Raw genomic sequence first — 27,800 nt, forward strand, 5'->3', positions numbered from 1 at the left:
TTAGGAAGCTATGTCATTATTACAATTTATAATTTTAACAAACAGCCAGCATCTCACCGTGGACAAATGTATAAAATTGTAACTATTCTTCCCGATTAATTGCTCGTAGTTTTATCTTATTATATATTTATTTTATATTTTTGGCTACATGACTCACCGGAGTCTAACAACAGACTTCACCATAGCTGACCAAGCCATACCAGCGCTGTCCCAATGCGCATCGTAATTAGAGCACCCGACGAGAAGCTAGCCATTACTGGCTACGGCTGTAACGCTGTGAAGATACGCGATTGTAAAATTGTGTGCTGGCCGTTTCAACGGTGCAGACGTTTTAGGTAGTGTTGCATTTCTTTATTTTGCTTTGGCAGAGCACTCAAACTACTTAAAACGGCTGCGGCTGAATATTGGCCAACAACCGATTATTTCTCCATTTATCGCAATACATCACAATTGGCTAACACTTGCGTAGCATTAAACCTTGCGATGTCACGGTTAAAGTACCCGTCGTGGTCTCGGGGAAGCGGCTTTGCCTCTACGTTAAGGCAATTATCGTCCCGGGCGCGGATGATGAGAAGGTGGTGGTTTACGCTTACGAAAAGTATGCCAAACGGTTGGCTGAGCTTGAAAACTCTAGCATTATTGAGGCTACTATTTGGTGTATAGCTGGTGAGGTTTTTGCTAAACAGTTGGCTAAGCTTGAAAACTCTTACATCGTCGAGGCCGCCATTCGCTGTGCAGCTTGTGAGGCTTTTCTAATTCAGAACGGTGATATTCCCGATATGGAAGCAGTTAATAAGGAACTTGAGGCAAAAGTTAAGGAGCCTTTATCCAACTTCGGGTTGAGGATTATGAAAATCCATGCGGACTTGCGTCTATGCATCAGTCAGCCAGCTAGCGCTGTCTCCCATGCCCCGGACTCCAAGGATTGGGGGGGAAACGGCGCCGACGTTGGTAGCCAAGAGGCTGGAAAAGACGTGGTAATACCGCGTAGGGAAAAGATTACAGAGGCGGTGCTTAAAGTTGCAGCCGGAAATGAAATAAATGGGCAGGAAGTGCTGGCAGCGCTTCTCGATGCTGAACAGAATGTAAAAATAACTGACGTGGTAATTGAGGCTGCTGCAGCGAATAGGGGGAATGGGAAAGAAGTGATGGATCTACTGCTTATGAAGCGTGGAGGAGATGTGAAGATTACAGAGGCGGTGCTTAAAGCTGCTGCAGCGAATGATGTAAGCGGCAGAGAAGTAATGACTCTACTGCTTGAGAAGTGTGGATAAGCGGTGGACGGTATAAGGATTAAAGAAACGGAACGAAGTGCTAACACTTCTGTTTGAGATGCAGAAGCGTAAGCTCGTCGAGTGAAATATTTAGTATCATTACTAAAGTGACTTTTTGTACGGTTAAATTAGGTGTTACTGTAGGTCTCTCCTGAGACCGTCGAAAGGGAAATTTGGCTGTGTGGAATGCTGTGATAATAACTAGCTATCTAAGCTATCTAAACAAGTGTAGAGAATGTAAACTTATATATCCAGTTGCACTGGAGATGGTCGCGTCGACCGGAGACGACTTGGTTGTTATAAGTTCGTCTGGACTGTACACGACTTAATCCTGATTGGTTGGGTCATCCGAGGTTGAGCCGGGTGTTGCCTACCCGGGAGGCCGGTTGTTGCGACTATAAGTGTTGGGTCGTGACACTTTGAGCCTTGTGTGATCTGTTACGATCTGGTCCGCCGTAACAGCTAGATCCCTTATAAATAGCTGGTTCCGTTACAGTAATTGCTACAATTGCGATTATTGGCCTAATCTTTTGCCTGTTGGCGCTACGGTATAACGGAACGTAACATGATCGTATATGTAGTATACAATCTAATTATAATGTTGCGACCCTACCGGTATACCTAGTATAGGGTAGTTGGCTCCCAAGGACTTAAGATATTAAACTGGTGAGGATAGGAAGTAGCTTTAAGTAGACGTAGTTACTAAGTGCGTAAGCCTGTAATAGAAGTTGTAGCTTATATGCAGTATTTTAATACTTAACGCCTAGCTATCTAAGCTATCTGTATAAGTGTAATAAAGTTAACTTATATATTTAGTCGTTTTTTTATTCTTACTTAAACTTATATTATTATACTCAGTGAGAATAAAGTTATTCTTATAATACCTGCAGTATATATTAGAGTAAGAATAAAGAGCTGCGCTCTTATTAGCTGCATTACCCGTACTTTTTCCGGGGTATATATCTATAATAGTTGCAGGTCGCAGCACTAAGTAATAACCACGCCTACTATAGGCAATACAGTAAAACAAGGAGCCTTAAATTTTTTGCCTTATTTGGCTTAACGGTATAATAAAACGTTACAAATAGTTATTTATAATTATAAAACGTAAAGCGGATATAACAATATAGTAATAATATATACCCCTTAATACTTATAGGAAGTTTAAAGTTTACTATATTTAAGCCAGTATACCAAGTACTGCGGCTAACTTAACGGCACCACTGTCTAAGAACTAAATAGTTTCGCATGATTTTTTAAGAATACTAGAACAAATGTGGATAATGTTACATATCTTTTCCGTCGTCGATTAAATTCCAACGATTATCCTTAGTCCGTGGGAGGCTGTAACGATTCCATCGAATTATTAAGCCAAATAGGGCAAAAGATTAGGCCAATAATCGCATTTGTAGCAATTACTGTGATGGAACCAGCTGCTTATAAGGGATCTAACTGTTACGTAGCCCAGACCGTAACACGGCCACGATGCATGCGGATTACCGAGGAAGAATTAAAGTTCCACGAACTCATCAACAAGATTATGGATCTAACAGAAAACTCTATAGGAGCTACGGTTTCCCTCTTTAGAAGATACCAACTTCAGCCGTTGGTGCTCGCCCGTCAGAGCACCACGTCTCAGGACCCGAGAAATCGTGGGGCAGTGCGCAAGGTATACGACGCTTCTCGAGTCTCTGATCGCAATTATAGCGGCAAGAGCGCCAAGGACAGCCGTAAAGCGGTCTTCAAAGATTGCCTTCATAAAGTTAAAAATTACAGTATTACTAAGTCTTGAATGTGACAGGCGGGATAGCGTCAACGGGAAAAACGGCAAGATCCGGGTCGTGACAGTATGTTGTAACTTTATTGCCTGCCATACATCTCTCCTAAACGCGCCGTACCATCTATTACCAAGCGTCTACTAAGTCTGCAGGATAATACTACTTGTCACCTTTCCAAATGCACGCCTTGGCAGAAGATTTGCCCCTTTTATTAGCGCAATATCACAAAAGAGACCGTAGATTCTGCGCGTTCGATTAGTTGCAACTACTTATAATGCAAATACTAACATACCTGCAATAAGGTTAAACTAGGGCCCGCTGTTGAATCCTGTGATGCGAAGAGAACAGCTGCCATCTGTCTCTTTGAGTTTTGGACATCCATTACGCGCTAAATATCGTGATGGATGATAATCGGTTAGACCATTCTAAGTTATTCACGCATGTGTGACTCACCTCTTCGAAAGAATCTCGCACATAGAAACGAACGGTGGTAACTTCGTTTCTCTGACCAAGCCGGTAAATACGAGCCAGAGCCTGGTCTTCCAGTGTTGGATTCCTGAATACACAGTACCAAATTCAGCCGGCTCATCAGAAATCGCAAGCAATTTTTTTGCTGCTATAACTCACCAGTGAGGTTCCATTATAAAAGCGTATGAAGCCACAGTGAGCGTCAACCTGTCGAATTTAGCAAATAATGAGCTACTATGTTATATATGTAATCAGAAGTAAGGCGTAAAATGTTTGTCTTACCCAACTGCGCCGCATGACAGAGTTAATAAAAGTACACTTGGCGTCGCTTCTTGACGAAATCGGTCAATCACTGCCTGTCTTTCCTTCAACGGGATCGTTCCGTCAAAGCGAAGGCATTGTATGGAAGCTTGGTTCAATCCAGCTTCAACAATATCCAAAGTTGTTCTCCAAGTTGAGAAAACCACGCTTAAAGTATGTTAAACCAGCCCAGCAAGGGGTTGCGAGTCAATGTGATAACGTATACCTTTTAACACCCGGTGGGAGAGCTTTGAGCTGAGTCACAAGAGCCGTTATTTTCGGTGGAAACTTCACGGCTTGGGGTAACGAGGCCACATATTCAAGATGGTTGAAAGATAAGGATGTCTCCTCCAAGCTAGTCGGATTTAGATAGACCGGTGCAAAAGGGCATGAAGGGCTGTGTCCGCAATCAATAGGTTGTGACTTGCTGATACAGTCGGAACATATAAGCTGCAGACATTTTGATAAATGTAGTGACTGTTGGCTTTGAGTGCTGTTTAGCAAGCGAGCGGACGTATCTGCAACAGCAAAACAGTATCGGCACTGCATGCCGCCCATTTCACCTTGAAAGTCAAAGTTTTGTTGAGCAATACTTGCCCAGCTCTCCGAATTTTTTTGCGTCAAGTCCCTAAGCCCTCGGCGAGCATGGTAATACAATCCTAGGTTGCACACCATGCGCATGGCTTCGATCTGCTGAAGGACATTGGTGTACTCAACAGGTCGCGTATCATCGCTGCTCTCGTACAAGATATCGTCAATACGAGCGACTGTTTTATTCCGAATTTCATCATACATCGCTCGTTCAGTCCCCGTGAGCTCGACGGCGCATTGTAAATCGCGCCGTAACGGAAGCTGTATTGTGTTCTGCCTCCGCCTCAAGATGAGAAATGACGCGAGCCTCTTCAGCCTCTTCAGCGCCTCTTCAGTATTACCCTCCTTCCAATAAGTAGTGATATCAGCGTCGAACTGCTTTCGGTTTGAGTAGGGATAAACTCTTAGGAAACTGAATAATGTTGTTAAGTCTGAGAGTCGATTTTGAATTGGTGTGCCCGTTACTGCCCATCGAGCAGCGGCATCTATGGCGCATGTTGCAACAGTCAATTGAGAGGAGCTATTGCGAATAAAATGTGCTGCCCCGCAACCAATAAGTAAGTGCTCTTCGGAACTGCAACAAGAAGTGTATCACCTTCATCGAGAATCACTCGCCGCCAGCGAGTCGAGAATAGAACTGATGGCGAATGTTCGCCATGAGACTTCCACTCTGCTGACACGGTATGATATGTCGTCAAGACTATGCTGATGTCATTATAGGATCCAGTTTCTGTGAGTTTTGTTTTCCCGTGGTGTCGGCACCAAGTTAAAGATCCAGGATTAACATGCCTCCATCAAAGTTAAAATCTTTGTACCTTCAAGAGAATTCGTGCAGCAATATACTCACTCTGATAACTGCTCTTCCCAGGTACCAAGTACTATGCCCATTAGTAATAGAAGGCCGTTTGAGGGTGTCCTCAATCAACAACAATTGAACTTACAAGGTGGTGGAACGATGATAAGAGTCGTAGCTGAAGTTACAACATCATCATCATCCATGACCAACTTATGAAGCTGAGCAGCACTTGCTACCAAGGATATCATGGTAAGTGTCTTCCCAAGCCCCATGGGATCCGCAATAATTCCACCAGAGAAGTCTTCTGGTTCTTCTTCTTGATAAGCATTTGACACATGGTTGACAAAACTTCTGCCAAGTTAGGAGCCGTATCCTTGATTTAATGCAGAAAAGGTAACCCTACCAATGTCTTTGGTTATTTCCCATATACTCCCAAAGGTCCGGTCGACTGCCATTAAGAGCCCATCCGAGCTCCCTCTGATGCATAAATGTCAATGCCTGTCTTTGATGTCTATATAACTGTTAGAAAAAGATTATATACTTCGAAAATCTTCATGTTACCTTTCTAGAGGAGTTCGTATAGCATCTGGCTGCATCGCTTCTGGAAGTTTCTCAGATGACTCCAGGACATCTAATAGCTCTGGCAGTGGAGAAATTGGCTTCATCTCAATGAGATTTTTTAAATGCGTCTTGAGCTCTGAGGTCCAGGGGCATGAGTTCCTATTGGTCGATGATAGACGATGAGGGTTGCAGTATCTGACATTTCTATCGCAATCGCTGGGATCTTGCAAGTAGATCTCACAGGTTTGGAAGAAGTTACCGATATCGGTGAGCATCTCTAAGGGCCCATAGATGATGATTGAAATGGTGCATGGAATTTCGTGCAAGTAAAAACTGGACGAAGTTCGCTTTCCAGCGCCTGACGACCGAGAGAGATCGAGTGTGCAGGTGAGCTGCAGATCGAGTTCCGCCTCATTCTGCAGTAAGTCGGTCAAATGTGTATAGTCTGAATCAATTGTCCCAGTGATAGCATCATTATCTATGGAAACAAACTTTTCACATGATTTGAATTTTGCTCGAAAACTGGTACCATCAGCACTTGGCACTGAAGGACTACTTCCGCATTTGCTGAGGATGCCAACGATCTGCATTTAGACATGTTTAGACATAAATTCATGCTGAGATCCACTAATGCAGTCACTTATTACCTCGCCAAAGCAAACTATCTCCTTAGAACTACTGTATGAGCTTTGTTGCGCCCTAGGGTCGTCAGTTTGAGCTTCAGGATCGACTGTATCGCTGGCATTGCAGCTTAGTGAGGTAGGCACAGTTTGTTCGCGCAGTTTGTCAGCTAGCAGTAAGAGGGGAGGAATTTCAGGGTTATTCTCTGAAATGGATGAACTTGTTGGAGGTGTATTCTGCGTCGATTGCGTGATAATAGAATTCGCCCAGATATCTTCTGCTTGCATGTGCTGGTTCCCACCTGGCCCCTCCGGCGGGTTTAGACGTCGCCTCTTTGTTGCTGTTTGAGGCATTCTTTTACCTATTATCAACTTCGGTCAATAGTTTTTTTAAAGAGGAAAAAATAACAGACTGTATTGTAGAATAGAGAAAAGCTCTCACGTCCTTAAATGATGACTTGCAGCATTCAATTGATGTGGGTACAAGTACCAATACGCCTACGAAGTGCCTTGTCACCCGGCAGCCTCGTTTTGACGCCCAATCAACTATTTTTGGCCACTTAAATACATCCACGTGTCTCGGTCCATAAGGATCATATCTTGGCGAATGCGCACGTTAGGTGTTAGGCATCCAACGTGATATAGCACCGCCTCAAAGCAGGCCTCCATCATCATTCACGATCATTTCAATTCCTAAAATATGCGCTTTTGTCTTATCCAGAATGCCTTTCTGCATTTCAATAGTTGTCAATTCCTCATAGAATCAACAAAATGCCTTTTAAGACTGGTCCAGTCTCGCTCCCCGGTCGACGTATCATTCGTGAGGCCTTCGAGGAGCTCCAGCGGACAGTGTCACCGCTGGAGGCGAAAGACTTCCAGAATACGACCTTGGAAGACGTCGAAAAAGCGGCACTTGATATTGAGAACCAGCTAGCAGCCAGGAAGATGCTCAGAAATATGCGCCGCTTAATGCCTTTATTCCAAGGACTAGGTCACTACTCACAGTCAATTGAAGTGCTGTGCAATGGCACGCCATATTTGCCCTGGATTTGGGCTCCTATCAAACTCATTCTCACGGTAATACTCCACTAGGAAATCGACGTTATGGATGTTCATTATTTTAATTAAGAGCATAATATACGTAATATATAGATCGCAGCAGACTTTGTCGAAGCTCTTGAACGAATTGTCGCCGCTTATTCACAAATTGCAGAGTCTTTACCCAGAATCGAAATGCTTGGTGAAGCCTTTGGTAAAAGAATTGAATTTCAAGAGATCTTGGCCGTTTTCTATTCAGATATATTGAAATTCCACCGCCACGCGTACATGTTTGTTCGGAGAAGTAGTAGGTCGCTCTCGAACATATCGAATCGGCCATGACTTAGAACACTAACAAAGTGAAATGCACCAAGGCTGGAAGATATTTTTTCTCACAACATGGGGTCGATTTCAACGGCGGCTCGACACAATTCTCACTAATATGAAAGCTCATGAAGAATTGATTGACAAGACCGCCAATGCTGTCAATATCTTGGAAGCCTCTAAGATGAGAGAAAGCCTACGCAATCAGATAAATGAAAATATTGATGAAGTTGCAAAGCAAGAAGATGAGGATTCAACTAAGCAATATCAGGCCATCATTGGATGGTTGAAGATGGATGATACAGACCAACAAGTCATCTTTGACTCAATCGTATCAGGAGCAGAAAAGAATGAAGGGACTTGCGACTGGATATTCAAGCAACCCACTCTCGTGTCATGGATGAGAACTCAGCCGGAAACTCCATTTCTTTGGCTTCAGGGAAATCCAGGAGCGGGCAAAAGTGTACTGGCCACACAAATTGATATTTTCCTTCAAACTAGCCGTCAGTCTCTTGTTGTTCGTCACTTTTGCACCTACTCATATGCATCATCGATCCAATTTGACCAAATTCTGCGATCTTTACTCCTTCAACTAATTCGCTCGAACGGCGACCTAATAACCTACATTTATGAAAAATTTGTCTTGGCCAAACAAGCCGTCACGATCAAGTCGCTCTCTCAGCTGATCCGTACGAGTTGCGAAGCTATCTCACCAGTTCCGTCCGAGAAGAAATACATCCATATCATTCTAGATGGGTTAGATGAATGTGATGTTGAGAAACAAGGGCGAATAACGAATTTGTTGGAGACGATCATATCTTTGGGAGGCCCGAATAGCTCCATGTTTTATAAAGTCCTGATTTCTAGTCGGCCATCACCACTGTTATCGAAGAAGTTTCGAAAACGACCTACCGTTTCACTTATAGACGAAAAGAGTAGAATTGATGAGGCCATCAAAATTTATGCTAACCAGAAGCTTGGTTTCCTTCGCAATCGATTCTTGGAGTTCGGAATTTGTGGCACAGATATTGCGGAGCTCTCTCATAGCATATCCTTAAAAGCTGACGGTATCAGGACCCTGTCTCCAACCGCAGCCAAGGCAAGCATATACAGCGCTAACAAATTGCAGGAATGTTTCTATGGGCTCGACTGGTTTTGGAATATATATCATCCAATATCTTCTACAGTCGCGACGAGGTACTCTATTCAGTCAACATGCTTCCCAGAAAGCTGAGTGAATTGTGCGATTTCCTGAATGAGCTGAAAAGGGAAACCCCTTCCAATTATATATACTAACACTGAGTAAAGCTACGAACGGATTCTATCACAGCTAATGGCCAGGTTGGACACTCGATCCATGGGGCGAATGAAATCTATCTTGGGATGGATAGCATTCGCCAGGCGCCCATTAACACAAGTCGAATGTCGCTCGGCCATGGCATTTAGTCAAGGAGATATAGAAACTCCGATGATGCCACCTCAGTATATTTTCGAAATGTGCACGCCGCTTATTCAGGAGAATAAGGATAGAACTCTCTCATTCATTCATGTTTCTGTTAAGGAGTGAGTGAAGTGTTTCTGCTCCACTTCAACTGGATCACTACTGAACGTGTTTTCACCTGTAGCCATCTCAAATCGGCCGAGAGTGCGATGGCTTTGGTAGAGGCTGATGCATTATGCGAACATAGTGTGGCGTCTATCACCTGCCTCCTTGCCGGTTTTCGGATTTTTGATACAACATACGACTCAAGTGACCGAGATTTGAGAATCCTAAGGGGCCTTCATGGTTTTCACATCTATGCAACAGATTACTGGCTTGAAGACCTGCTATGTAGCAACGCTGCTATCTGCGGCTTCGAGGCTGCCTCCCTTCTGTATTCGACAGCCAAAGCATTGGCAGACCGACTAAACACAGCGAACCTCTCAGCGAAAATCTCAGAAATCTCAGCGGAGCAAGAATCAGGTGCATTGGATAGTCGATTGGAAACATTCGCAAATCAGGGAGCCGTATATGACATGCTACGACTTGCTTTGAGAGAGCGGTCCACAAGAGCTGGTTCTGGCCAATCCCAGCAAGATAATCGTATGTTACAATTCAAAGATAGTATCAACGATTCGTCACCAAGCTAACAGTTATCCTTCAGATTCTACTGATCTTATACAGCTCGCGCCCCGAAATCTCCAGGACCTGCTAGCTAGCTACCAAGCCAGCATCCGGTATCTGCTGATGAAACCCTCGTTCCCAGGAATTACTTTCGAGGAGTTGGAGAAATTCAAACGAAATTTTCGAACGGCCGCATTCACTTGTCGTGTCCGTAACTGCCCCCGTGCAACCACAGGCTTCACTGACGAGAAGAAATTATCGGAGCACGAGCGAACACATACCCAACGAATTATGTGTACGGTTCCTGACTGCCAATACCCACCGCTAACTTCTTCTCGCGCTCTTAATGTTCATATGTCAAAATGCCATGGAAAAATACAACGAATTGCAAATATCACTCGAATAAGCACCCGACGGGCCACGGTATCAGGAAGGCTTCACCGCGCTGACAACACAGACGTTGTAACACAGAGGAAACGTCATGCCTCTAGCCCACCGGCCGAGGCTGCATCGCAGCCAACCCAACAATCAACCCAGAGACTAACGCAAAGGTTCCCAGACGGCTTTACACCGCTCACACCTCAGCAGGAAGCATCCTTAACTCCCGAAAAAAGAGGTAGATATGGGGAGGTCTTAAAAAATGGCGGCAAAGTACCTGCACATATAGCAACGGCAGCCACAAAAGAAAACAGCGATCTCCTTAATCGTCTTAAACTCATTGGACAAGAAGAGCAAAGGCAGTTTAGTCAAGAAGTGATGGTAGATATTCCAATGGGTCCCGACGAACTTACAGAAACTGCACAAAAAGTACAGCGACTTGTCTCAGATATAAGCAAGGTTGGTCGTGGGCTAATTAATTGGTACTTTATTACACAAGATGATGCACGAGCTAAGATGTTCTTTAACTACGTAAGTGAATTACATATAATGAGAATGCCATTTTTTTAAGTACTAATGCTAACTTTAGATTATAGCGGCTACGTCTTATTAAGCAACACGTAGATGGCGAACAAATGACGGTAATGAAGGATGTGTTCAGTATTCGCCCCTCCGACTTGAACCAGTGTCGCGCTTTACTTGAGGGTATGGCTAAGGAGTTAGCGGCCAGTGTAATAGACCAGTATAAGATGAAGCAGCAGCAACAGCAGGCCCAGCAGGTAGAGCGTAGGGCTTCTTGAGACTATGGAACCGAAGCCGTCCGTGGTCAAATCCCATCGACGCTTGAAATTAGCAGAAAGCCTCGGCAATGGTTCATTGGTTGCATCCACTTTCACACCAGGTATCATTGGGCGATCTACGGACTCTCTTCGAAGTTGGACGTTTCTTTGGTATTGTGGGACTCAATCTCTGTCCAGTCCTTGCACTAGATACCATCGGACGAGACATGAGATAAATGATATAGCTACATTCTTATGGGTGTGTAAAGAGTTTGATCTTGGTTGAACTCTCCATCTATAACTATATCACCTTTACCTTTTGATAGGGGCGCCAGAACAGAGAGACAGATATTGCAATAAGACTTCGGGGGTTAAATCGTCTGTTTGTCGGATCTGCCTAGTAACATAGCCCTGTTTCTATCCTTGGTTTACGGATTATATATGAATGGATTTCTCAGAGTACGCGAATTAATAATGTATCAAGTTTAAAGCGATACTCATCCCTATAAATGTCAGGAACGGCGGCTCAAAGGAATAGTGGAAGAGTCAGGGGTGAAGGCAGCACGGTCACTATCACGGACCACGCAGCTAGGGTCATCTGACTCCCCTAGAAACAAAGGCCGGTGGCCTCCTTCTTATACCTTTGTTCAGTCTCCTCAGCCGCCTGGTTTGCTAGTTGAGAACTCAGACGCCCCTATCCGGGTTCGAGGAGGAGGGGAACACTTCCTTTGTGACTGACCTCTGACAGCAACGTTGCAAAATCCTACTAATACGGCTATTCCGATCATTTCTAATCATTTCCAGGCCAAACTCGAATCACCGTCCAAATCGATGCACTCAGAGAGCAAAACGAAAGTAATTCTGTATTCCTCTACAACAAAGTCAAGAATCTTCTTGACGAGGCGAATATACAGCGGTTGCAGGATCGTGAATACGTGGAAGCCGCAATGAACCAATTCAAGGAATTCATTCGGGAGCGTACTCCATCTCCATCTCCATCTCCATCTCCATCTCCATCTCCGGCTCCGGCTCCGGCTCCCATGCTTCTTGGGCCGTGGCAACCACCAACACAAGCACAAGGAACACCATTACCATGGTACCCTCCAGCATATACGCAACAATATCCATACTACATGTATCCTCCGTACATGTATCCTCCCCAGCAGCCGCTTGTATGGCACCCCCAAGCTAGCGTCCAAGTTCAACCGGCGGTATCTCCAAATTCTACCTGGCTTCAGGAAGTTCTTCACATTCCATACTCAGATGACAAAGATCTCAATCAAGTCTCAAATGAGAAGGATGCCATTTCCTTACGACATCGTGTCCGCGCGGAGCAGGTTATGAGTACGCCAGAATTCAGAGACTGGGCGATTAAAGCAGGATCGAAGGAACTGCTCGTGGAGGGCGACTTTGGGTACGACGATTGCCATTACATATCGGCACTCTCGCTCCTGTGCGCCACTTTGACTCAGGGTTTCCGCACAAGAGAGGAATACATATCAGCGGTATTCTTCTGTGGTTGTCATGGTAAATATGACCAAGATAATGACGATGAAGATGTTGGAGGTGTGGCAATAATGAAAAGTATGATCTTGCAGCTATTGAAGCAATATCATTCTTTTGATTTGACAGGTATAGAAAAAGATATCAAGCTTGATCTCTTGAAAGATGGGGACATTGACCAACTGTGTGGTCTGTTTGTTTGGCTAATCAAACGACTCCCGAGAGATTTAATACTGGTGTGTATTATCGATGGAGCGGTCCATTTTGAAATCGACGCCTTTGAAGATGGGCTGCAGAAGGTGATCAAGTGCCTTCTCAGCCTCTCCAAGGATAACACAGTACCGATTCCAGTCAAAGTTCTTGTTACAAGCCCGATTCAAACAGAGATGACCGCGCACCTGTTTCGTGAGGAAGGAGATGACGATGATAGCCGCTTCATATCTTTGGAGTCGTTTCCTGAGATCAACTATATATCCGCCGCAATAGAATCTGACAGAGAGATGAACGAACAGTTGGACGCTTACGAAGGCAATGATGAGTAGATGCTAGTGGAGAATCGCAGTACTTTCTATCTTTGTAAATTAGCGAAGCTGTTAGGATCTATTGTATACTTCTAGTAACTGACTCGGCCGCCGATTTTCTCCTCTGTTTCATATATTATTCTCTTGAGTCTTGATCTTCTTTTCCCACTATTCACTGATGATTAAAGTCCCCCATATTCTTTCAAGCCATACATTTTACCTGCAGTAAGACATAATTGCATTTCACAAATATATTACACCATAGATTATATTCTGTTTAAATTTATATGGCACTTATTAGTACACTTGCAGGGCTGGCTAGCATCATCTTCATGATGCCACAGGGGTGGATCCCGCCACCACAGTTCAACTCGGAAACACTCAAACACAAGCGCAGCCATTTCGAATATTAACTAAACCATCACTAGCTAAGCATGATTTTATACTCCGAATCTCGAGTCGTATTGAGGAGAGTCTGGACTGACTCATGAAGCGTCAAGTGTCCGGCCCCACCCATCACGCTTGTTCACATCTCACCGAGACTAAGGGTTAAGAACCTCACCAACGCCCCATCCAAGCACATACGACCATAGGTAGAGGAAAATTCGGGGTCCCGTCTGCTCCCCCATAGACAAGCCTCTAACCGGCAGATTAGTAGTTGAGTGGGTGACCATCAGCGAACACCGGCTGTTGTATGTTTTTGCCTTTTTGATATATCTCCTTCCCATGCCCACTTAGAGCCAGTTACCCCTAAGATCAAGCACATACGACCATATCCATTAGAAAATACGGGATCCCGTCCGCTCTCCCAGAGTCAAGCTAATGAGAGACAGATTAGTAGTTGAGTGGGTGACCATCAGCGAACACCGGCTGTTGTATGTTTTTCTTTTTGCCGTTTTTGCCATCTACTTGTATCAAGATGGATCAATCCTCTGAGCTGGACCACCCATTCAATGGCCTGTCCCACTTCGCTTTTGCATTGAGTCAAGAGAAGAGTGAACAATTGTAAACACTCATGTATTAACTTCTTCTCAGTTCGTCGGAGTATTATAGCACGGTGTCTTTTGTTGTGTGTTGGTAATATTGACAGCGTATCTTGGATGCGTTGTTAGTAGTTTCTAGTCGCTCTCATCGTCACTCGTCTCCTCCTTCTTCACCTTCTTTCCCCCCTTCCCCTTCTTCACCGTAGTCTTTGACTTCTTGTCAACTTGATCTTGAATCTTCTTTCGTTCCTCGGCACCCTCGGCTTGCAATTCCTTCACCATTTGTTCAAACTCTTCAGTCTCCGCATCCATGCCGATGAGGCTCTCTAGCAGCTTAATTTCATCAGCCCAAACCTGCTTGTCTTCGATTGTTTTGCCGTCGGGACCCTTCTTATCGATGGGTGTTTCTAGGACCATGGGCTTGTCCTGAAACTCCTCGTGATTCATTAGGCTATGGAAGGCTCGGAGACCCAAGAAGCCGGTTCCAATATTTGCATGGAGATCTCTGTTGGAATTGAAGGGTGCTTTGCTGTCGTTTACTACGTGCCATGTCATGGTTAGTACTGACATCAAGGGAGGGCGTGAGAGGGAGGGGGGCGACTCACAGTGAAAGGCTTTCAGATACTTTGCGCCGACAATCTCGTTGAAAGAATCGACCGTCTTTTTGAAAGCCTCGGGAGTCCGCAGATCATAACCAGCAGCAAAGGCATGGCAAGTGTCGATACACACTCCAACACGTGTCTTATCCTCCACGAGAGCAATGATATCTCTGAGATCTTCCCAAGTCGACCCCACGACATTACCGGCGCCCGCCATATTTTCCAGAACCGTAATTACTGTCTTGGTGGCCTTGTGCGCCTTGTTTAGCTGCGTAGCAATACGCTTGATGGCCGCGGCCTTTGTGTCGCCTCCAGTGGACCCTGGGTGGAAGTTGTAAAGCTTGATGCCGAGTTGCTCACACCGGCCGAGGTCGTCCACGAAACTATCGTATGCCTGACGAGCCTTCTCTGCGTCTGCCTGCGCAAGGTTGACTAGGTATGACCCGTGGGGGAGCACATGCTCGTTGGCGTGGTAGTGATGCTCCTTACATTGGCTAATGAAGCCGTTTTTGGCCTCTGCCGTAATAGGAGGGTTGTTCCATTTGCGCTGAGATTTGAGAAACAGGGCGAAAGAGTTGGCACCGATGTGAAGAGCATTTGTTACGGAGTTTTGGACGCCTATTTGAACAAAAAAAATCAGGATGAGTGCTCCTCATTATATATACTTGGATGAATCATGGTGAAATACCTCCAGCGGCGCTGATGTGGGCGCCAATGTACATGGCTTTGCTCAGTGAGGACACGGCGGTTCTCTCTACTAAAGGCATTGCGGCTTCGTCTCCTTTGGCTTGTCCCTTACGCTTTTTCACGGCCTTTGGAGCTTGAGCCTTGCTATCAGCATCTGGCACCGAATCTGCCTTTCGTTTCGCCGCGGATACAGGCTTTATTGGCTTTATATCCTTGGAGTCGATGTCGTCCTCTTCGCGCTTGACCGCCTTCTGGCTACCTCTAGTAGGACGGGGCATTCTGAAAGCGCAATCTGGTATTGGGTGCTCGGATGAAGCGGTACTAATGAATACACGCAAAAAGAAAAGCAAAAGATCAACTGAGAGGCAGAATTGTGTTTGAAAATAAGGAAATGGATGCGTGAACGTCGTCGCGGCGCAAGGAAGAACCGCGTCGGAAGTCGGACGCGAGGTCAGGTGACTGACTCTTACACAATCCGCCACTTACATCGATCGCAACACCCAAACTGGGCAATTCACACAACAGTGGAGAAAATAAAGATACACTGAGAGCTGCTGCAAAGGCTTACTGCTAAAATAAGTGACATAAAGCTGTTTTGAAAATACAAAAGTGAGAAGGGAAGTACAAGAAAAGGGAGAGAAAGACAGGACCCTGCCATGATACCAAGACACCTTAACCAGAGGCTCGCCTTGCTATTTATTATTTCATAACTCATGACGTCCCCAGCAATTCAGCATCCGCCAGCTACCGCTCCATTGATAAAAGACTACCTATAATCTGCCGTATCCATTCTGTTTTGCACACTCAAGTCCGGCATGCTATTACGCTTATCCCAAACATATAAAACTACACACTGAAGAAAGGGAGAGGAAAAGAAAACGAGCAACCAAAAGTCGATGATACCAGTGGAGAAGTCAAATCAAGCGGAAATAACAAGGTCAGAGGTTCGGCCTTTGGCAAATTGGTCCTTGTAGGTATCCCAAATCTTTTGAATCTCCTCGACATACAACTCGTGGTAACGATCCACATCCTCTTGTAGCGGTTGTTCGCAAGGCTCCGCGTCGATTCGAATGGGCTTTCCGACAACAATGTTGACGGGCCGACGGTAGGGCATAAGGCCAACATCGTAGTTGAGGATGCCTCGACCATGAAGAGCGGGAAGCGTGAACTTGAACACCTTGAGGACAAACATTTGGAACTTGTGAACCATCGGGTGCGTCTTCGGGCTGAGTTGGTCGTATAGGTCGTTTTCTCCAAAGGCGAGGACAGGAACCAGATCAGCTCCCGTGCGCAGAGCCATCTTTACGAAACCCTTCCGCCCCTGGAGGATAAGCTGCAAAGATCCTGGCTGAGCTTGCAAGGACTCTCGGGCTCCGCCGATGACGATGGTAACAGCGCGGCCTTTTCCGTCATTCTTGGGGCCACCCTGCATCAAGATATTCCGTATGGAGTCTTTGGACACCGAAGCCATGCCCATTGCCAAAATATAGTCGCGATAAAAAGGAAGTCGAAAGTTGGATTCGAGCGTCAACAGAGTATTGGTGATGCCGGGGAACTTTTCGTCGAAGCCAAGGGCACTCGTGCCAAAGGCGCTCCAGGCGCCGTGCGAGATGATACCATGTGGATGATAGCCAAAGATGTACCGCCTGTCCGCCGGAAGATCGTGCGTTTTATGTAGCCTCATAGGGAAGTACGCCGCAAAGAACTTCCACAAGGGCATGGACCTCAGGTACTCCGATCGATAGCTGAGCTTCCCGTTTGTGGCCGCGTTGGAGAGGGTCAGATGCACCAGATAAGGCACCAAGATGGGCCAGGTCAAAGGGTTGGCGCAAGTGAACCAAAACATGGATATCAAGACGACGATGGTCATGCAGTGATAAAACACAGCCGCGGTCTGTAGTCGGCGAGGGAAGGGCATGCGCAGCGGAGCAAAGCGAATGCCTCCCGCCCTCCAGGCGCCGTACTCGTGGCTCTGGGGATTTCCATCGTCTGGCAGAACAGGATACGACGATGTGTCGGCTTTGTCGAGATGGATATGGTCGCCGTTAGTCACGACCAGGCCAGAAGGCTTCGCAGAGCCGTTCTCGTCACTCCGCACAGATTTCCTAGCTGCCTTCATTGCGAGGTCAGCTTGCGATGGCTCCTGTGTAGGCTGTAGGCTATGTTGTCGATGAGCTCTAGCGTCCGCCTAGTTTTCAAGCCTCAAGGAGCATTGATATCAAGTCGGACTCGCTTCGTGGGCAGGTGTCGTCGCTCGTCTTGACTCGGCCGCTTCACCCGGTGGTTTCGCGCGAATCGCTTTGATGGTCGAAAAGGTGGTGCAAAGGCGAAGCGCGGGCGAAGGCGGTTGGTCGCTCTGCTCGTATCCCTCTTTTTGTTCCCTTATTTTTTCTCTCTTCTTATCTCTCGATATTGCTTTCCTTTCTCTTTCTTCTTGATAGTCTCCTCTCGTCAGCTCAATGAATGCGTCGTATAACAGGTTTGGTGAGCTTTCAGGTTTGGATAGCGCAAGCCCCAGCGCACGCCACAAGGCACCTTATACCGGCATTCCAGAGCCCATTACCTCATCGATGCGCCAAGGTTCAGGCTGTGCTGCCCCTGGACAGTGACGTGACCGTGCAACAACTACAGTGCACCGTACAGTGCGCATGTGAGATTGCGCCACGGAGCACCAACGTACCTAGGTATCAATTCAACCCAGGATTAACATCAATGCAACGCACATGCTCACCCAATAGATTGACCATACCCCGGCTGCCTGTTGTTTCACTGGACATGGACATGGTACGAGATACCCATTGAAATGTTTAACATTTATACAGTACATGCCTTTACGATTGATTGCTTTCAAAGACGTAGCATCTCTCAAAGGGGACATGAAATGTTTACATGAGAACAAGTGTCACTCCATTTTTTGCAGTACTCTACCACGACTAAGCTGAAACAAAAGACATAACCTTTCCGAGATGCCATAGCTAGAGATAATCGCACAATTCTGTATACTACAAACGTGATAATAAGGAACAATCGTAATATCCGGTCGCCATCTTTTAGCGTGAAGGTTTCAACCATCCGCCCAGATTCCCAAACCTGAACGCCAAATTCCCCCCTGTATACGACTCTGGCCCAAATCCGAAAAGAGCCCAACAAGACGTACCAGAGAAAAGGGAAGCAAAACGCATTCTAATGTAGATCAACTTAGGCCCTCCTAAAACGCCATGGCGCTTTGCAATGAGGTGAATTCATGCCCAGACTTCTCATCCAGCAGGAACCCCTTCACGACTCTCAAGTTGCTTTTTGAGGACAGACATCTCGTGGTCGAGCGAAACCACCTTATCTGAGAGCGACTTGACTCTCTCTTCCAATGTCTGGATGTAGGCCCATACGCTTGGGTCGCTCTGCGCAAACATGTTGCCGCTATCGCCGCTGGTGGCGGTTGCGGTTGGCGGGCGGCCGTGGGAGAATCCTGGAGAGCCCGTCGAGGCGTATCCAGGGTGAGTTAAGCCAGGCAACTTAGGCCTGTTTTGTCCACCGTGAGGAGACTGCATCTCTGACTGTCGCCTTCCCATCTGCTGCTGCTGTAGCTGCTGAGACAGGCTAGGCGATCGTTGCCGTACGACACCAGAGCCGTCGTGGCCTTGGACACCACCAGGGCTCAGTGGCTTCCCGGTTTCCGGCACACCAGCCTGTGCATAGAGACCGGCATTTGGCCCGCCAACCGCCACCGAAGAGATGCTGGTGTTCGGTGTGTGGCTACCCCCAATACTGGTTGACACGCTCGAGCTGCCGGTACCAACGGTCTGGCCCTGACCACCACTAGGGGCATATAGGCCGGCAGCTGCGGCAGTTCTTACTCCAGCCGGAGGGTACGTCCGCGAATGACTGCTGTACTGATCCGGCTGGCCGCCTGGTATATGCTGGGCAGTCATGCTAGGCAAGCTTTGTCGCCTCAGTTCTTCTTCCTCGGGGTTCTCGTAGGCAATGCCCGTCATGACAGCTTCGTCTCCGTCAATGCCGCCATCCAGCTCATCTTCGCCGGCAAAGCTACCCATGCTCGATCGTCTGCCAGCACATCCGCCCAGTCCTTTGCTGTGGCGGGCAAGAGCATCACCTCGAGCAAACTTGCGGTCGCACTTAGGGCACACATGGTTTTTCTCTCCGGTATGAAGCTTACCATGGCGTTTCAAGTCGTGGAGACGGCGGAAGCGCATTTGGCAGTCAGTACACACATAAGGCTTTTCCTGGCTATGGGTCAGGAGATGACTTTTGAGGTTATGGTGCCGAGTAAACTCGGTATTGCAGTATGGGCACTTGTGTTTCTTGTTTGCCGACGGTGGTGGAGAGCCCTGGCTTTGGGAAGGCATCGGAAAGGTCATCCCACGGACCGGTGATTCCGGCATGCTGCCGCTGGTTTGCAGGGAGCCAGGATATGACAAGGACCCGGGCTGCTGCCGCTCTTCTTGTACGGCAACCTGTTGAGAGACGAGCGATTCTCCTTTGACATCAACATCCATGGCCCCCGGGCTCTCGGTCACTTGCGCACCGGCAATGCTCGTTGGGCTTTGTGGAGTCATTTCGCTCCGTTCTTCGATGCGGTCGCCGCTGTTTTGTGAAATGGACAAGGCAGCCGTGGCCAGCTTGGAGGAGGGCTCCATAGTGGCCGTAGGGGCCAGCTGAGGCGCGTCTGCTGGGCGGCTCATAGCTTGGGTTCCTGCAGACAGGAGGGAGAGGAGGGCTCGTTGGCTAGGGTTCTCGCTGTTTGCGCGTAGACCAGTTGTCTGGTCGTGCTCAGCCTCCTCGTCTGCTTCTTTCCGCCGTTGCTCGTCTTCCAGAGTTGTGGCGGCGGACAGGGGAGCCAGTGATTGGTCAGTTGCCGGCAGCAGCCTGGCAGATTTCGACGGGGGCGATTGGGAGCCGAGCTGATGGGATGCAAAGGCACGCGACGACTCGGAATCCGATTCGCGACGGCGCTTGGCCAGTCTCGCGACGTCGTCCAAAGGGAGAGCTGGGGGAGGGGTTGGAGTCGGGCCAGACGAGAGCGGGGGTTCGGTTGCAATGGCAGCGGCGGGAGAGGCCATATGAAGATGCAATGGCCAGGGGAAAGCAGGCGACGGCGAGTCCAGAGAGACGGAGGGCATGCAGTCGCAAAGTCGAGGCAGCTAAACCAGCGACACCATTTCGAGGCTGCTCGAGGTGTGGCTGGAGATTGTGGCGAGAGCTAGGGTAATTTTTGCTCCTGGGATTTGTTCCGGCAGCCTTGCCTGCACAGAAAAGCTGACTATTATGCGGCAGCGCAGACGAATGGCATGGAGCAGGCGGATGCTCGGCGTGGTCTCGGAATTGGCAGACGATGGCGATGGCAGAAGGCGGTGGTGATGGTGATGGATGGAGATGGAGATGTGAATTGGGGCTGGATGACAGGCTGGGGATGGGAGGAAGAAGATGGTGGTTGAGGTTTAGCCTTAGCGCAGCACGCGTGCCGGTGCTGGTGCTTGTGCCTCTGTTGTGCGGCCAAGGGCGGTGGACAATAAAAGACGGACAGTGGATTGCCTGCGCCACACTCCTGTCATTGGGCGCCGCGTCGCCAGTCCTGCAGCGCGGCACCTGCCGGATGACATGCCTCCAGAACAGAAGTGAAGGCACGGGGGGATTATTATAAAGCATCCCGATTCATGTCTTCGCAGTGCAGCTACCTAGGTGGGTGCTATTATTAATGTAAAACCCATATTAGACAGAGTATTTGGCTTCTTTTCCTGTGGCAAGTGAGGTGAGCGGGCGAGTGGGCAAAAATCAAATCCACACAAGAATGGAAGTATGGCATGGGTCGGTACTCGTACCTCCCTGGCGGCGTACTCCGTGCGTTCTCTCAGGTTTCTTGTCTTCCAAAAGCCCCATAGATGGCATCATGGATTGCCGTTGACTGAAGGGTGGATCAGCATAGTGTCAGCTGCATCCTGCGTACGGAGCACAAGCGTGTACAGCCGAGTACGTACGAACCCGCTCTTGATCCAGCTTGTTCCATGTCGAGAGGCTGTACCGGTACATATTCTCGTGTTTCTAGAGGCATGCCAACAAGGAAAATAATCACGGCAGACTAGCGTCCACCTCGATCCGCAGCTGCCGTAGTGACAACTACGTACGAAAACAGACAAGCAGCGAGTTAAGGCACATACATGGATTGGATTCTCTTGTCATAATTCAATCCTCAGCCTCTTGTTCCATCGGTTATCGGTTATCAGAAGCCGGAACGTGGCTGGCGCTGATAGTGCCCGCGACGGCATCGGTGTCAACTGCGCACTGTGCCTGCGCATGTTGATCGCGGAGCCAATTCCGTTGCCTCGATGCTGAGGCCTCGTAACGCTGCTGCTAACCAGTCCTAAAGATCTTGGTCGTTTCGGAATTTGCAACAGGGCATGAACTCAGCCTGAATTCTCTACAATGTACAGTCACCTCTTGAACCAGGCACTGTCACGACAACATCACCTTGACGATGACACATCCCACATCTGCTTGTATGTACCCCTTCCACACGAGAGAGAACGAGCTACTACAGCTTGATATTTAGTCTCGTCTTAGTCTCAGCTCGCCGGTGGCAAAATGCTGACAGGCGGATGGGCCAGTGGCTGGTAAGCCCAGAAGCGTGCGAGCTGATTTTGTCAGCCATAGCCTGGCCAAGGCCAGCCTGCACGCCGCCGCGGTTATGTCCAGTCATATCTGCTACAGAAAGCTTGAGACGAATAACTGTGCATTATCTGCATGCACGGCGTCGGCGGCAGTGCCACGCCAGCGCCCGTTTCTCAGGTGGGAGGCTCCCCCTAGGTATATATCAGTGGCTGGAGAGCAACGCCCCCTACTCAAGGTCTGGGAGAGATGGGTTGGTTGGTGGACCAATCAACAAGTTCCGGCCTCTGTTGTTCTGCAAGAGTTGTAAGTAGTATGAGCCAGTATTGATTGGTGTGTTTGGCTTATTTCAATGTTACTCGCTCCATGGTATGGCCTCATGTTCACTTTGATGTTGTAGAGAAAAAGAAGCATGCTATGGAACACATGCGGTCAACTGGATGACTAGGTACTCCTCCTTCTTACCGCTTCCAGACTGACCGTACACCTATCTCGTTGTACTTTGCGCCTCGTAAAGCGACGGCGGCAGTGTCTTGGTTGCCCCGGGCAGATACGAAGATATCGAGATTACTTGCGCTCTCCGTGCTCCCCAAGCCTCCGTACTGTACTCCATAGACAGCACCGTACCTACAAAACTGGGTCGCTTCGTGGCGGTGTTGACGGCCGACCACTAGCTCAGGCGGCCGAACACCAGCCACTGGCACTTGGAAGGAGAGCTCTCCACCGAGCCTCTCAAGCCGAGGCGTCAGATGGGCGCAGGTGGTCAGAAACGCGGCAACTCTCTCTGTTTACTCCCTGTGTACTGTTGTTGTTGTTGCTCGTCCCAGCCTCCTCTTTGCATGAGTACTTCCCAAGCGTTTGTGTCAAAAGAGTCCATGTTCTCATCCCACATCAGCACGTGTGCGAGTAAGTCCGTCGCATTGCCCAGCCACAGAGCCGACAGGACTCGGCTCAAGTAACCAGATGGATCTTGACTCAGCCACTTGAGCGACGTCATCTTACAGGCTGCTGGCATCCCCTTTTCGGTCGAAAGTGCTACCCTATTGCTGCCAAGAACAGGAGTAAAAACAACGGATCACTCTGCAGCAGATCCTGGCTTGTTGCATTCTGTTTAATACGGATGAGTGACACAACTACCGGGTACGGCGACAGCAGATTGATTAGCTCTAGAGAATGTGTGGAATATCTGTCCATTTGCCAACTCATATGAATAAATATTCAATGCGCCTACTGAACAATGTTGATCTACTACAGTAGACATTTACAGTCCAGTGTTATTATAGACATTTCCTATATGGGCTCTATTATTCTCCGGATGTCATAATCCTGACGACATTGTCCGATAAGCGCCAATGTCGGCACATAATAAGCGTTTAACAACAACTCCCGTATCTCATATGGGGTAGATTCTCGTTATAAATCTCAAACATTTCTGGAATACCTACTCAATTCAATTACACACCACATAACGCAACCAGTGTGCCCACCACCTTTTCTGATAGGCCGAGTAACTATCAACAGTGATATACACCTAGTACCCATATACAGCGTAGAAGATTCTGTGATTGTACGGTCTGTGTCACAAACTCGCGCTCCATATTTCGTCTCCCAACATGGCGTGTTGTTATTATTAGCAAAAATCTGGCATGCCCTGTGCCCTGTCTCGGGGTTTTAGTATGCTCTGCTCCGCAGACAAAGGCCGGTAGCCCACAGTCAGACAAATCCCCCCCCGACAAAGCAAAGGAAGAAGAAAAGAACGATCGTGTCCCCTGAGCTCGAGCCAAGACTTGCCGCATGTGCAGAAAACGAGCGCGCCATTCCCACATCCATTCCTTTGGTCTAGAACTTACTTGGCAGCATACACGCGAGATGGAGCGTGGCTGATGCTGCGCGAATTACATAATAGCTGAAAGCTGCGGCGTGCTTCGCAGAATGCCATCACTCAGCTCTCTTTTGGAATCCAATAGATCGGAGAATAGGGATGCTACCATAGCTGACGCGCATTGCACTAAGGAACTCGATTGATTTTGACGTTGACGGAATACTTGACTTACACCTAGTACATTTACAGCGAAGAGTCAGTCAGACCTAGAGTAAGGGTACATAGCCAGCAGCATTCGCACCCTAGGCCTAAGCCGTGTTTGCCTCGTATCGATTCATGATTTGGACTGGTTCGGGCTTCAAAGCCGCCTGTGCAGCAGCTGAGAAACCGGCGTCCTCCGTACCCGAAGTGAAGCCCAGCTCAGGAGAAGGCGGGATGTTCTCGAATGGGTCTAGCTCCAGGCACATGCGCCACTAGTGCAAGGCACAGAGAAGCGCACAAACACGCGTATCCATCGCAAAATTAACGTTTGTTGCTGCTCTCAGCTACGTAATAAATGCATGTAAAAATCTACAGGACTGTAATAACAACGGACATTAAAACGGCTACCTAAGAATACAGCATTTCTTTCATGTTCAAGGTTCCCGTCAGTATTGATACATACTACAGTAAATTACCTCATTGCCTCTACTGGGTAATTGATGTTCATATGGACTCGCCAGCGACCAACGTACGAGTACACTTACAAGGGCGCCGGCACCGTTTTGCCAGGCGGTGGGTTTGTTGGCGCGTTGAAGTCCCATTTTTATTATTCACAGGCACATTGGCACTCATACCTTATTAAATGAACTGGCACAAGCGAAATGCACCTGCTTGTGTTCTCGTGCCACCACCGGCGCCTTAGTGAGTACTCCGCCTTAGTCGCCTCTCGTCCTGTCCAATAGACAGGATTGGCATCATTTTTCACCAGCTCGTCGACCCTATTGGGAGGCTTGGACGGACCCCTGGTTCTTTTTCTGGCGACGATCGTGCGCTAGCACCGGTGCTAACACGCTGGTGGTGCCTGTGCTAGCGGCCTCTTTGCGTAGGCCCGGCCGTTTCAGCACTCTGACGAAGCCTCTCTTTATCCGTAACGACGCAAACGCTGCACCAAACGTCGACGGGAATTTTGTGCCAAGCGCCTTGGCCGTGCCGTCAATGCTTGTTTCCTTGCAAGCGCTGGTGCATACTTGTACACGGTGCTGTATTCGTACGCAGGCCTCCTCTACACTACTCCGTTTACTCTGTACATACGAGAAATCGACACAGAGATGCAGAGAGCAGCGGCCAAGCAAGTTTCTCCCCCTTGGGATCCGGCACAGCATCACGGGCCACGGCTGATGCGAGCCGCCGGATAACAGGCTCCGTGCCGGCATCAGGCAATGAGGAATGCGGTGAGCAACACGGAGCAGCGGTGCTACGAGTATGATGATCGCTGCAGAGATGGAGAGAGAGATGACCGACTGCGACTCTCCCTCCCCGCATGGCAAATTGCATCTTGTGTTTGCAGGCGAGAGTACGTGTACAGCTACACACACTTGATGCGATGCTTCAAAACAGGCCACACCAGCATCAGCGTTAGCATCTGTCTTCGCATACAGCTCGGCGCTCAGCTCCAAGTAGCAATACTTGTAGCACAATGAAAAGCGCTTTTGGCGCCAGGCCGGTGATAGAGGGCAATTTCCCAGAGGCCACCCCCTTCTCAGGAGTGGCACCCCCTTGTCTCGCTTTGCATCCCTGGCCTCCTTAGGTTATTGATCTCCGTGGGTCAATGCCATGGAGACCGACAAGGGCCCCCAACCCCATGCTGCAGCTCCGGGTTTTACCTGTCCTGTCCTCCCTTTTGAACGCTTCGTCCTTGTTCATCATCTTCAGTTGCGTTGGGCCCTTTTTTCCAACTGAGAGTTTTTGTCTGCTCTCCATTACACTCTTTTTAAAGTCTGGCTCATCTCACTTCCGCTCACTTTCGTATTGATATATTCCTTTTCTCGACTTCCAGGCAGCTCTTGTTTACCGTCTTCAGGTTAGTAACGACGTCCGGGGAGCCCACGAACAACTCCGGCTGTGCTCTCATCTCACCACCTCCCGCCAATTCAGTCGCCATCTGATATCACGATATATAAACGTCTGAAACTCCATCTAACCCGTGGCAATCCATGAGCAGAACGAATTAGAAACAAGCCGCCAAAATGAAGTACACGATCCTGGCTGCCACACTGGCCGCCAGCGTTGCCGCCTCGCCTTCTCACCACCACCAGCACCACCATGCGAAGAAGAACGCTCCTAACAAGGTCGAGAAGCGTGCGCCGGATGCTGTCACCCAGGTTGTCGTTGGTCCTACCGCTACCGTGTACCAGCTCGACGGCAAGATTCTCGATGCCGACAAGGCCGCGGCTGGCCTGGCTGACGGTGAATACGTCGTTGTTGGAGAGACAACCCCGACTTACGTTCCCCCGCCGCCGCCTCCTCCCCCATCTTCGACTCCGGCCACGACGTCCAGCGCCGGAGGCATGAAGGCTCAGTTCATCGAGGAGCCCTCTTCCTCGTCCGCACCTCCCACCACCACCTCCGCTCCTCCGCCGCCGCCCACGACCACGGCGCAGCCCACGAGCAGCTCTGCCCCTCCTCCTCCCAAGTCCTCGAAGCCTGCCCAGCCGAGCACCCCCTCTGGCGGTAGCGGACTGAACGCCGATTTCCCCAGCGGAAAGATCCCGTGCTCTCACTTCCCGTCTGATTATGGCGCCGTGCCCCTCAACTGGCTAGGCACCGGCGGCTGGTCCGGTCTCCAATTCGTTCCTGGCTATACAGCGGATTCGCTCAGCATCAGCGACATCATCACCGGTGTTGTTGGCGACTCGTGCAAGTCAGGAGGCATGTGCTCTTATGCTTGCCCTCCCGGCTACCAGAAGACCCAGTGGCCCTCAGCCCAGGGATCGACTCTGCAATCCATTGGCGGTCTTTACTGCAACTCGGACGGCTTCCTCGAGCTGACTCGCCCTGACCACCCCAAGCTTTGCGAGGCTGGTGCTGGCGGTGTTACCATCCAGAACGACCTCGACGACTCCGTTTGCACGTGCCGAACCGACTACCCCGGTATCGAGAGCATGGTTATTCCCGCCTGTGCCACTGCCGGTCAGACCATTCCCCTCTGCAACCCCGACGAGTCTGACTACTATGTGTGGGATGGCAAGAGCACCTCCGCCCAGTACTACGTCAACAAGAAGGGCTACGGAGTTGCAGATGCTTGCGTCTGGAACAGCCCTCTGGACCCCAAGGGAGCTGGTAACTGGTCTCCTGTCATCCTTGGTGTTGGCAAGACCGCTGGTGGCTTGACCTTCCTCTCCATCTTCCAGAACCTTCCCACTAGCACTGCTCTGCTGGACTTCAACATTGAAATCACTGGTGATGTCAACAGCAAATGCTCGTACATCAACGGCGTGTGGACTGGCGGCAACAACGGTTGCACGGTAAGCATCCCCTTTTTCCCATGGTAAAGAAGAGATCAAAAGCTAACTGTTATGTGAATAGACTGCCATGCCCGCTGGTGGCTCAGCCGTTATCCGATACTTTTAAAACGGTACCTTCGGAATGACTTTCCTACTTTTGGTTTATTTTTCGAGTACCATATAATTGGATATTTTCGTGTGCATATTCGTTTCCTCGCAGCACATTGGTGGAAGGGGGGTTGAAAATGGCTGAACCCCCCGAGTCATAGAGATAGAGGACTGGGGGATGGGTCGAGGGAGGAAACTCGCGATACCAGGAAGGCCATTGGGGACGAAGACAATGCGGCCTTCCACTAATGCACTTGCGCCTCTCTTCTGCTATTCCTGGCTGCATGGCCGCCATGCTGTCGTGTGTGATATACTAGTAGACATACGCCTTGCTCTGGTGGTGTACAGTACTTGGGATCTCATTTAATGCTTTTTTCTTTTTTGTCTTGTTGTCTACGGGTTATTTCCAAATTAAAGAGTCTGCTCACGCAGCAGTTGGTCCTGGGGTGAAGATATGATG

General features: G+C 48.6%; 13 protein-coding genes across 13 annotated transcripts; 6 read left to right on the top strand and 7 right to left on the bottom strand.

Annotated features, from left to right (window-relative positions):
* Positions 1–359: 359 nt before the first annotated feature.
* M431DRAFT_504778 (hypothetical protein) lies at positions 360–1,466 on the top strand. Its single transcript, XM_024918519.1, has one exon. The coding sequence runs from the start codon at positions 780–782 to the stop codon at positions 1,272–1,274; it is 495 nt and encodes a 164-aa protein (XP_024779504.1). The 5' UTR covers positions 360–779; the 3' UTR covers positions 1,275–1,466.
* A 1,642-nt stretch (positions 1,467–3,108) lies between these two features.
* Positions 3,109–6,794, bottom strand: M431DRAFT_108392 (hypothetical protein). The gene is made up of 12 exons (XM_024911676.1): positions 6,416–6,794; positions 5,769–6,352; positions 5,611–5,718; positions 5,353–5,555; positions 5,259–5,289; positions 5,007–5,200; positions 4,047–4,950; positions 3,803–3,988; positions 3,680–3,727; positions 3,506–3,608; positions 3,345–3,440; positions 3,109–3,295 (listed from the first exon to the last, which is right to left on the bottom strand). The coding sequence occupies exons 1-12, from the start codon at positions 6,740–6,742 to the stop codon at positions 3,275–3,277; spliced, it is 2,805 nt and encodes a 934-aa protein (XP_024779505.1). The 5' UTR covers positions 6,743–6,794; the 3' UTR covers positions 3,109–3,274.
* Positions 6,795–7,159: 365 nt separating this feature from the next.
* Positions 7,160–10,157, top strand: M431DRAFT_56976 (hypothetical protein; the record flags this gene model as incomplete). The annotated part of the gene is made up of 6 exons (XM_024921497.1): positions 7,160–7,465; positions 7,541–7,733; positions 7,801–8,830; positions 9,059–9,313; positions 9,376–9,833; positions 9,895–10,157. Coding segments are annotated over 6 exons (2,505 nt in total), but the record flags the coding sequence as incomplete, so codon positions are not given.
* A 1,801-nt stretch (positions 10,158–11,958) lies between these two features.
* Positions 11,959–13,056, top strand: M431DRAFT_478843 (hypothetical protein; the record flags this gene model as incomplete). Its single annotated transcript, XM_024915712.1, has 1 exon — positions 11,959–13,056. The coding sequence occupies one exon, from the start codon at positions 11,959–11,961 to the stop codon at positions 13,054–13,056; it is 1,098 nt and encodes a 365-aa protein (XP_024779507.1).
* A 521-nt stretch (positions 13,057–13,577) lies between these two features.
* On the bottom strand, positions 13,578–13,763 carry M431DRAFT_76278 (hypothetical protein; the record flags this gene model as incomplete). Its single annotated transcript, XM_024922443.1, has 1 exon — positions 13,578–13,763. One exon carries the CDS (start codon positions 13,761–13,763, stop codon positions 13,578–13,580), a length of 186 nt encoding a protein of 61 aa, XP_024779508.1.
* A 390-nt stretch (positions 13,764–14,153) lies between these two features.
* M431DRAFT_75156 (hypothetical protein) lies at positions 14,154–15,582 on the bottom strand (the record flags this gene model as incomplete). The annotated part of the gene is made up of 3 exons (XM_024922310.1): positions 14,154–14,557; positions 14,624–15,235; positions 15,306–15,582. The coding sequence occupies 3 exons, from the start codon at positions 15,580–15,582 to the stop codon at positions 14,154–14,156; spliced, it is 1,293 nt and encodes a 430-aa protein (XP_024779509.1).
* A 641-nt stretch (positions 15,583–16,223) lies between these two features.
* M431DRAFT_76168 (hypothetical protein) lies at positions 16,224–17,423 on the bottom strand (the record flags this gene model as incomplete). Its single annotated transcript, XM_024922433.1, has 1 exon — positions 16,224–17,423. One exon carries the CDS (start codon positions 17,421–17,423, stop codon positions 16,224–16,226), a length of 1,200 nt encoding a protein of 399 aa, XP_024779510.1.
* Positions 17,424–17,595: 172 nt separating this feature from the next.
* Positions 17,596–18,172, top strand: M431DRAFT_316214 (hypothetical protein). The gene has a single exon (XM_024914263.1). It carries the CDS (start codon positions 17,768–17,770, stop codon positions 18,104–18,106), a length of 339 nt encoding a protein of 112 aa, XP_024779511.1. The 5' UTR covers positions 17,596–17,767; the 3' UTR covers positions 18,107–18,172.
* Positions 18,138–18,548, bottom strand: M431DRAFT_316044 (hypothetical protein). Its single transcript, XM_024914261.1, has one exon. The coding sequence runs from the start codon at positions 18,374–18,376 to the stop codon at positions 18,170–18,172; it is 207 nt and encodes a 68-aa protein (XP_024779512.1). The 5' UTR covers positions 18,377–18,548; the 3' UTR covers positions 18,138–18,169.
* A 13-nt stretch (positions 18,549–18,561) lies between these two features.
* M431DRAFT_74761 (hypothetical protein) lies at positions 18,562–19,818 on the bottom strand (the record flags this gene model as incomplete). Its single annotated transcript, XM_024922263.1, has 1 exon — positions 18,562–19,818. One exon carries the CDS (start codon positions 19,816–19,818, stop codon positions 18,562–18,564), a length of 1,257 nt encoding a protein of 418 aa, XP_024779513.1.
* Positions 19,819–21,020: 1,202 nt separating this feature from the next.
* Positions 21,021–21,439, top strand: M431DRAFT_316187 (hypothetical protein). Its single transcript, XM_024914262.1, has one exon. The coding sequence runs from the start codon at positions 21,119–21,121 to the stop codon at positions 21,386–21,388; it is 270 nt and encodes an 89-aa protein (XP_024779514.1). The 5' UTR covers positions 21,021–21,118; the 3' UTR covers positions 21,389–21,439.
* Positions 21,440–24,727: 3,288 nt separating this feature from the next.
* Positions 24,728–25,283, bottom strand: M431DRAFT_478847 (hypothetical protein; the record flags this gene model as incomplete). Its single annotated transcript, XM_024915713.1, has 2 exons — positions 24,728–24,988; positions 25,041–25,283. The coding sequence occupies 2 exons, from the start codon at positions 25,281–25,283 to the stop codon at positions 24,728–24,730; spliced, it is 504 nt and encodes a 167-aa protein (XP_024779515.1).
* Positions 25,284–25,975: 692 nt separating this feature from the next.
* On the top strand, positions 25,976–27,359 carry M431DRAFT_75687 (glycoside hydrolase family 132 protein; the record flags this gene model as incomplete). The annotated part of the gene is made up of 2 exons (XM_024922373.1): positions 25,976–27,253; positions 27,315–27,359. 2 exons carry the CDS (start codon positions 25,976–25,978, stop codon positions 27,357–27,359), a joined length of 1,323 nt encoding a protein of 440 aa, XP_024779516.1.
* Positions 27,360–27,800: the final 441 nt, after the last annotated feature.

This window comes from Trichoderma harzianum, assembly GCF_003025095.1.
Source record: "Trichoderma harzianum CBS 226.95 unplaced genomic scaffold M431scaffold_2, whole genome shotgun sequence".
NCBI classification, from domain to species: Eukaryota; Fungi; Ascomycota; class Sordariomycetes; order Hypocreales; family Hypocreaceae; genus Trichoderma; species Trichoderma harzianum.

What these genes read in the sequence shown, in the direction of transcription:
- M431DRAFT_504778 (XM_024918519.1), top strand. Translation starts at nt 780, where the DNA reads ATGGAAGCAGTTAATAAGGAACTTGAGGCAAAAGTTAAGGAGCCTTTA.
- M431DRAFT_108392 (XM_024911676.1), bottom strand. Translation starts at nt 6,742, where the DNA reads ATGCCTCAAACAGCAACAAAGAGGCGACGTCTAAACCCGCCGGAGGGG. An exon ending in GGAAATAACCAAAGACATTG is followed by an intron (nt 5,556 to 5,610) that starts GTAGGGTTACCT and finishes ACTTGGCAGAAG; the next exon opens with TTTTGTCAACCATGTGTCAA. An exon ending in TGCGAGATTCTTTCGAAGAG is followed by an intron (nt 3,441 to 3,505) that starts GTGAGTCACACA and finishes CACGATATTTAG; the next exon opens with CGCGTAATGGATGTCCAAAA.
- M431DRAFT_316214 (XM_024914263.1), top strand. Translation starts at nt 17,768, where the DNA reads ATGCGTCGTATAACAGGTTTGGTGAGCTTTCAGGTTTGGATAGCGCAA.
- M431DRAFT_316044 (XM_024914261.1), bottom strand. Translation starts at nt 18,376, where the DNA reads ATGGTTGAAACCTTCACGCTAAAAGATGGCGACCGGATATTACGATTG.
- M431DRAFT_316187 (XM_024914262.1), top strand. Translation starts at nt 21,119, where the DNA reads ATGGCATGGGTCGGTACTCGTACCTCCCTGGCGGCGTACTCCGTGCGT.